The sequence below is a fragment of the Lactuca serriola genome, chromosome 2 (assembly GCF_051521515.1).
Source record: "Lactuca serriola cultivar US96UC23 chromosome 2, Lser_US96UC23_V15, whole genome shotgun sequence".
Lineage (NCBI taxonomy): Eukaryota > Viridiplantae > Streptophyta > Magnoliopsida > Asterales > Asteraceae > Lactuca > Lactuca serriola.
In genome coordinates, this window is record NC_136409.1 from 211,795,053 (window position 1) to 211,803,916 (window position 8,864).

The following is an 8,864-nucleotide window of genomic DNA, read 5'->3' on the forward strand; positions in this document are numbered from 1 at the left end:
TTCACGCCAATATTAAGTGTAGCGACCCGTCTCCGGTATGATAATTCCTTGGTATTTATTTTGAAGTTTTGCAAGAGGGACTCGGCGAGTTCATAGCCTGACTCGCCGAGTAGGGTCGGGATTTCGAGCACGTGATTAGCTGGCGACTCGGCGAGTCCATATTCTGGACTCGGCGAGTCTATCCGTCTGGGAGAAAACCCTAAATCCCCGGGTTGCCCACTATTTAAGCCACCTTATAGCCCCCAATCTCGCCTCCTTCACCCTCAAAAGCTGTGAGAAAACCCTAATTCGTTCTTGAGTGATTCTAAGTGATTTTGTGTGCTATTGTGAAGGCTTGAAGAAGGAGAAGAAGAAAGGAGCAAGGAGAAGGATTTCAGAGCAGAGATTCAAGGGAAAGCAAGAGCTCTTTGAGGTATTCTTCAGTTTTCCCTCTCTTTTATGCCTTAAAACCCTTTCTAGATCTTGTTAATGCCTTTCTCAAAGCTTTATGTTGATATGGAAGCTCTCTTATGCCGAGATAACCTTAGATCTGTTCATTTAGGAGTTGTAGAGCCCAGATCTATTGCCTTTATGGAGCTATTTTGCATATTAACCCTAGATCTACCCCTTTTGAGCATCTTTTAGCCTTTATTCCCTTGTTCATGCGTTTGTACACGTAAAGTTGGAAACTTTACGTGGTAAATCAGCTTATTGGACTCAGATCTATCATTTGTATGTATTGGATTCGAACAGAATCGAGTGTAGAATAGTTGCATGGCGGTGACTCGGCGAGTCGGAAGAACGACTCGGCGAGTCTAGTCGCAAGTCCCCGATTTCTTCCTTTTGAGCGGTGTCGAGTGGGACCAGTGAGTAGTGGAGTGGACTCAGCGAGTTTGAGGGTAGACTCAGTAATGGAGGGACTCGGCGAGTTGTTCATACAACTCGGCGAGTCCAAGGCAATCTTCTTAAGCTCAAGAACAACTCGTCGAGTTGTTCATAGGACTCGGCGAGTCGGATGAAGATTGTCTGAATTCTTGGATCGGGAGAGTACTCGTCGAGTCGATGCCATACTCGACGAGTAGCAGCGAGTAGAGTCGAGGAGTGAGAATAAGGACTCGGCGAGTTGGCGGCCCAACTCGGCGAGTCAGGTCAACTGTGGGTTGACTTTGACTGAGAGTTGACCTTGACCAACAGTTGACTTTGACCAAGGGTAAAAGAGTCATTTTTACCCAGTGCAGTGTTTAGTATTTGATTGAGTGTATTTATGGACTTGCAGCCGGGGAGATACCGGAGCAGCAGCAGTTAGCCCTCAAAGTTATTCACTCAGCTGCCAGTTCACGAGGTGAGTTTCCCTTCAGTAGGAACGGGTCTACGGCCACAATGCTGGCCCGTTTAATTATCAGTAGTCCCGGACTTTGGTCTAATGCAGTAGCTAGAGTGCTTGATGTCTGTGTGATTCAAGCATGTTTGTGTTATGTGTTCCGGACTCTGTTCCGATGCAGTATGCAGTTTATGTGTTTATAATAGTTGTTATGTTTTATGCTATGCCATGATCAGTTAGTTCCGGACTTCGGTCCGATGCAGTTAGTTCCGGACTTCGGTCCGATGCAATCAGTTCCGGACTCTGGTCCGATGCAGGGGACAAGGTCCCAGTCAGTTCCGGACTTCGGTCCGATGCAGCTAGTTCCAGACTTCGGTCTAATGCAGTGGGCAAGGCCCAGTATGTGCTTATGTGTATTGTATGGTATGTGGTAGTTTGGGGGAGCTCACTAAGCTTCGTGCTTACAGTTTTAGTTTTGGTTTCAGGTACTTCCGCTAGCAGAGGGAAGAGCTCGGGATGATGGCATCGCACACACCACAGTTTCAGCTTTTATCCTGGGAGTTGATTTAGTTTTTGATTTTTATATGACATGGATATGATACAGTTTCCGCACAGTGTTGTTTTTATTATGTTTGGGATACATCACGTATGGTTTTTATGATATGACACTCAGATTATGGTTTTCGGTTATATTGAAAAATGAAATTTTTGGGTCGTTTCATTAAGCTTATGGAATGTTTATTTTGAGTCGATGTCAAATTTATCGATTAGTCTTCGGAGCTTTAAAATAATTTCATTTGGCGTATGGGCTCAAGATTAACACCAGAAGTCGAATATATATGACATTGGTGTTCATATGGAAAGTTTCACATGATGTGGATTGAATAAGCTCCTATTTACTTATCTTGGTCTCCCGGTTGGATCTAATTTGGATAGGGTTCAAGGATGGAAAGTGTTAATTAAAGATTTGAGACAAAGTTATTTAAATAGAAGGTGAAGATGTTATCGGTTGGGGGCCGTTCTATGTTTCTTACCTTAGTTTCTTAGCTCTTTTGGAATTTATTACATGTTAATTTTTCCAATGTCAGTCAAAGTTAAAAAGTACTTAGATTCTTTCAAATTTCATTTTTTTTTTGGGAGTTGTTAAGGTTGAAAGGAAGATGCAATGAGTTAATTTGGTATTGGTTGTAATTGTTAGAGATAAAATATAAATTGGAATTGGATGTTGGGGGCATTTAACCATGCCTTACTTCAAAAGTGGAGACGACGACTTGTAAATGAACAAAATGCACTTTGGGCTATGGTCAACAAGTCAACTCATGGTGATAAATGGAGGTGGAAATGGTGTCACCTATTTGAGGAAGCACGAAGGAAATTCAATTGGAAGGTATGTTGAATATTTTGAATAATTATCATCCTGATGAAACTGTAGATAAATGGATATGGCATTTTGACAATTCACTGTGGATGCTACTAGAAGGTTTAGTTATGAATTCGTTTGGAAGATGTTAGTGTTGCTACTAGATGGAATCACTTTGTTCCAATAAAAGGTAAACTACTTGCTTGGGTTTTCCTGAATCGTTTTCCAACTAGACTGAATCTAGTCGATAGAGGTACGTACCATCCACTTATGTCTAAGGTGTTTTTTGTTTTTTCTGAGGGAAAATGTCTGCAGTCTGCGGACCACATCTGTAGACCTCTGCAGTAGAAGAGGTGGACCAAACGTCTGCGGTCTGAAAAAAGAAGACTGTTTGTTTTTTTAACATCTGCGGACTACTAAAATAAACTGATATCTAAATAAACTGATTTTTTTAACTTCAAAGTGATTTTTTTAAATATTTTTATGACTTTGTTATAAATAATTAACGAATCTAGATCATCTTTTATGTACTATCGTATAAAAAATATAAATAAAAATGATATGAATTAACGTATATATTTGATAAAAAACAACTTTGGTTGCAAAGTTATAACTAAACATTATAATTAGTGATAAAAGAATTTGATACATAAATGGATGGAAATAAACTTCGATTTTTTCAATTAAATCCATTAAAAACGTACCATAAATATTTTCTCGAGAAATTAACGATACTGTATTAAATAATATTTTACAAAATTTAGCAAAAAAATATAAGAATATATTATGATTTCTTTTTCATATTTATATAAACAATTTCAACGACTATTATTATAATAATCTTTATTTATAAATTTATCAAAAATATCATGTTTGTATCGTCGAACGTTTTTTTTTTAAGTTTTGTAAATTTTTTTTTCCAAATTGTTTATCATTAATAAAGTTGGAAAATATATAAATTAAAAAAAACTTGAAAAAATAAAAAAATATATGTTTTTCTAGGCTAGAAGATGTCTGAAGATGTTAGAAGACTCTGGTCCACATCTGCGCCAAGAAGAGGGCGCACAGACATTTTTAGGTCTGCAGTCTTCAAAAAAACAAACAGTCTACGAAAGCTAATATATGCGCGTGGTCTGCGCGGCGCAGATAAAAAAGGTCACGCAGATCTGCAGACAAAAAACAAACACCGCCTAAGTTGCTCCACCTTCAAAGAAGAAATAAAGCATATGTTTCAAGAATGTGAAGTGGCGGCTAGGAGTTGGAGTGTGATTGTTTGTTCATATGATGTCTCCCTTCCATCCACAAATGTGACTTTAGATATGTTTACGTGGGTGAATTCCATGCACTACTCAAAGACTAAACGAGAGGTATCGGAAGCGATTATCATGACAATTTTGTGGGTTCTATAGAACTTTCGCAAATCTCTCGTCTTTAGCTTGAACAGACTTTGAAAAGAAACTATTTTTGACGAGATTGTTGAATTTTCCTTTAGATGGTATGTTAGTAGAAAACACAAACCCATGGTCAACTAGGTTAGTTGGTTACAAAAACCAATTTTGATCAAAAACTGTTTTTTTTTCTAGCATCTAGTTATATAAAGTTTGAAACATTGGATAAAAACTCGTATTTGGGTTCGTCTCATATATAATTTTTTGTTATTATTTAATGAGAAAATTTCGTAAATATCATTTTTAAACATCAAAATATCATATTTGTCCAACTTAATTTCTAAATATCATATGTACCCTTCATAAAAATTTAAAATATCGTATATGTCCTTAAATATCAAAATATCATATATACCCTTCTAAAATATCAAAATATCATATATGTTATTCTTAAACATTTAAATCTCAATGGTAATATCTAAAATATCATTCATCTATAACATGATAATATTCAACAACAAAAACTAATCAATCAATACAAAAACTCCATGGAGATGGCTGAAGTTTGTCAAGAAAGTAATATTCCAACAATTTAGAAATATATGTTTTATTATTATAGACGTAAAGATAATATGGTTAAATTTTTGAATTATTATAATAACACTAAGAACATATAAGAAATTATTCTTTATTTAGTCGACGGTTTAAGTTAACGTATATGAAATTATTCTTTATTTAGTCGACAGTGGTGACTCTTGCATTAATTTATCTTTGGGGAGTGGAGATGTGATCAGTGAAGATGTGATTGAATCTTTTTGTAGGGTTTTGAGAAAGCCAACACTTTCCTAATAAGGATGCTAATAATAACCACTTGTAATTAAAAAAAATAAAACAGACAAACATATTGTTCTATCTTATTTATTTATTTATTAAATAATTATAAAGTTATATTTCACAAATTGCATGAATATAATATTCCATCAACTCGCCGAACATAAATTATAAATTATTGATTAAGCGAATAAAAAATAAAACTGTCCCCCCTCAATTATTATTAGCATCATTTGTATGTTTTAAATTGAACATTATTGTGTTTAGTCGATCAATGGTGGGTTAACACGATGTAAAAACTAAAAGAAAATATATCAGTAACACAAACTTACCAAAATACTTTACAAATTACAACCATGGTATTAAATCACACAAATACTTGTTTTCATGCTAAATCATATCCAGCCTTGGAAATGAAGGGCAAAAAACAATACATAATTAAGTCTAAAAAAAACATGAATAAAGAAAGCATTTGAAAGCAAAACACGAAAAACATTCGTTCTTTATGAAACAACTTTCTCATAAGTCATATATGAAGAACGACATGCTACAAGCTACAAGTACTTGGATTCGTTCAAGTTACATATGAAATGTCATCATCTACCCTTCAATCTTCATTGCTACCCTCCCCACCATGTCTGAATTCATTACAACAACAAAAAAAAAGCAAAATTACTTTCCAAAAACTTATGCATTTATAATGATGACGTGGCATTGTATAAAAAAAAACGTAACGTACTTTGGCCAAATTTCTATTCTTTGTAGTGAACTTTGTTTTGCCCCACGAAAAAAAAACGTACTTTCAAAAACTTTGTTCCATTTTATACACGAAATCTTTGGATAATGACACGTCAGCAGAATTATAACTAACGCACATTGTGTTTTCTTCTGATAAACAAATTGGCCAAAGTAGGTTTACCTTTGTATGCAATTTTCCCAAAAATCAAAATAATAAAATGAAGAAAGGAAGACAAACCGCCAAGAGGTGGTCAAATTTCGAGCCTTTCTATCCAACTGAAGATTTTCCAAGGCAATGGAGGCCCGATTAATATCCTCTGAGGTGTCATCATTTTCGTATCTCCAATTGTAATCATCTTTCTTGTAGCTAGAGTTTGAAGACCCTCCACCTCTTCGGTCTGAATAATAATCACAAGGCTATTTCAGTCATTTTTAACAAAAATGTAATGAGAATTGAATTCCATCTTGAAATCCCACGGAATCCAAACGGCCCCTTGTTATGTGTAAAGGAATAGTAATGCTTACCAGATGCCTGGGAACCAGAACCTTGTCTAGAATACAAAGAAAAAAAAATATCTGTTAGTAATAATAAGATTAAGATGGAATTAGATGATAAGGTAAATGTAAAAAAAGTTAATAATAACCTTCCAAGAGGAGCTAATCCCCCAATAACAGATGATGAAGAAGGTCTACGGTTTCTGGAATCGGAATCCTGCTCTGGAATCATCGATCTCCTTCCACTACCTCTTCCTTGAGATTGATTCTGCAACCAACCAACCAAGATACTGTATTGTTTCTTTTTGACTTAATGAACTTAATGGGGTAAGTTATTTAGAGGAAAGAAAGAGTATGAAACCTCAAATTTCAAGAACCCTTCAAGTACATCCAACAGCAATGGACCACTATCTCCATTCCTGTTTATATCATATCCATTCTTGTTACTGAAATCTCGTAACTCGGTTTTCCATGCGTCCTTTTGCTGCAAAAAGAAAGAAACGTGATTGAACAAAAACTACAGAGATTCATGAATATGGAAGTTTTTATGAAACCAAATGATTACCAAATTACACTCTGGTAAATAAACTTTTAGTGTGTGGCCAAGCTGTGCCCAATCCAAGTATTCACATATTAGTGCAGTTAGAAGCCGGCCTGTAATCATATTAAAAGTTTAAAAACAAACATCATGCTCTAACGAGTTAAATGCCAAACAAAATATCTAAAATAAACATCAAGAATGGTAACCAGAGGGTAAAATGGTAAGTTTGATATTACAACTTTGCCAAAAAGGGAACTGTTTGATCGATCGATTTTAAGACATCTTGGTAAAGGAAACTATTGCATGTGTTTTGGAATTGAGTAGTTTAATGTAGATTATATGTCAAGTGGATCTTGATACTAAAGCAGTTTATATCCATGAGAATGATAGAAAGTTACATGCTGTTTCTTTTACTTGGTTGTTCCTTTTATACTCAATAATGCAGAAAGAACGAATTAATCGAGAAAGTTAGGGAAATGAGGTTTTCCCCATTATGTCCTAACTTTCTACAAATTTGGCCTCATTAACTTTTCCTCTCATTCCCCCAAGTGTGCTATTATTTCTGAAATAGGTTTTATACATCATTTATGCCGACAACATTTTATCTAAACAGCACTTAGTGGAAAAGAAAAGAAAAAAGCATGACCTTAGAAACCCTAATAACTAAGAAACATGAGAACATAGCTCTGATGATGGAAGTTTAGAAGATACCTGAAGGGGAAGCATGTAGTTGTTTTGCTCGATCATTGCAGCTACCCAACAGTGCAGGAGGTAGGCCCTCATCTTGTTCAATTGCCTTATCCTCTTCCTCTATTGCCTCAAATACACTTGCTCTCAGCTCAGCCTTACACCAATACAAAATGTATCAGGCATACCATTATTGAATTGATCAAAAAAAGAAAATATCTTTGTAGTTTAAATAGATTCCTACTCGAGAAATTAGGTCAGATACTTTTACAGATCCTCTCTAAACACATTGTAAAGCAAACATAGTTTTCATCCAATAAACAAAAGAGAATTGTTTCGCAACAAATCCTCCATTTGGAGCTCAAAACTCTTGACCGAACCTAATGGGAAAGTAGTTAACATTGAACCTAAATACTTGCAGTTTTCTATATAACTGTTCAATAAATGTTAAAGTTTGAAAGATAATGAACAGCAACATCCGTGTCCAACGGACAATATTTGTCTTAATAGCTTGAAAATTTGAACTACTTCACAACGAAAGATCCCATCACTAGCAAGCTCAAGAAAACAAAACTAAGATCACAAGCTTGATTATCACCTAAGACACTCATGAACACAGCAGAAAACATTCACATTTTGGTCGATCACCTCAGAATCTAACATATACACGATATAAAATACATAAAACCTACCCGATCCAACAACCCTATGCACCCCATTATAAGCGCAAAAACATTTTGAACCAATTCGTCAAATACCAATATAATTGCAACTCTATAAAGAAATTTAACCGAAATCCAAACGAATTGAAGAATAGAAACAATTTAAAGGGAGATGTGTTTTACTCGGATCTTAGCGAGAACCCCTTTCTTTTCTAGGGTTCGAGTGACAAGGGTCTTCAGGTCCATCATTTCTCTAGTATAATCATCCATCTTACAGAGGTTGTCGTGTCGCTGTTCGTCTTCTCCAGTCCTCGGAAGGAAACTTGATTTTGGGGTTGTTTTGAATTCTTTTTCGACTGTCTTTGTGGTAATTCGGGTATGCAACTGCAAGACGTGAACCGATTGTTCGAAGTTGAAACGGGTTCTCAATTTCGGGGATATGGAGTCGATATTTGCAAAAAGCCAAAAACAACAATTATTTAAATTGCTATTTTAGATTTCAATTTTCAATAAATGATATAATATATACGAGTACTTTTTTTACACCAAATATTTTTAAAAAATTCACACCAACGCAATGAAATCTGAAATTGCTATTTTAGATAGGAAATAGATTTAATAAGGTAATTAAGTTTTTGGTTTGTTCAACATCTGGGTAACTATCTTTTTTTTGTACAAATCTATGTAACAAATTTTTTGAAAATGTTCACATATGCCCATTATGACCGGCTGTAGCAGGTTACATCCGATCATAACTCATAATGGTCATATGTGAACACTTCCAAAAAGTTCACTACCTAAATGTGTACAAAAAAAGATAATTACCCAGATGTGAACAAACCGAAAAGGTAAGAGTAAATTA

At 35.1% G+C, this 8,864-nt stretch overlaps 1 protein-coding gene across 1 annotated transcript; it reads right to left on the reverse strand.

The window, feature by feature from the left end:
- Positions 1-5,172: 5,172 nt before the first annotated feature.
- Positions 5,173-8,443, reverse strand: LOC145088401 (protein TONNEAU 1a-like). Its single transcript, XM_079026753.1, has 8 exons — positions 8,186-8,443; positions 7,365-7,497; positions 6,678-6,766; positions 6,474-6,596; positions 6,262-6,380; positions 6,143-6,168; positions 5,856-6,015; positions 5,173-5,517 (listed from the first exon to the last, which is right to left on the reverse strand). The coding sequence occupies exons 1-8, from the start codon at positions 8,270-8,272 to the stop codon at positions 5,487-5,489; spliced, it is 768 nt and encodes a 255-aa protein (XP_078882879.1). The 5' UTR covers positions 8,273-8,443; the 3' UTR covers positions 5,173-5,486.
- Positions 8,444-8,864: the final 421 nt, after the last annotated feature.

Excerpts from the sequence above, each read along its gene's own strand:
- LOC145088401 (XM_079026753.1), bottom strand. The coding sequence starts at position 8,272 with ATGGATGATTATACTAGAGAAATGATGGACCTGAAGACCCTTGTCACT. Across the intron at positions 6,597-6,677 it reads ATTTACCAGAGTGTAATTTG|CAAAAGGACGCATGGAAAAC; the intron begins GTAATCATTTGG and ends TTCTTTTTGCAG. Across the intron at positions 5,518-5,855 it reads AATTTGACCACCTCTTGGCG|ACATGGTGGGGAGGGTAGCA; the intron begins GTTTGTCTTCCT and ends TAATGAATTCAG.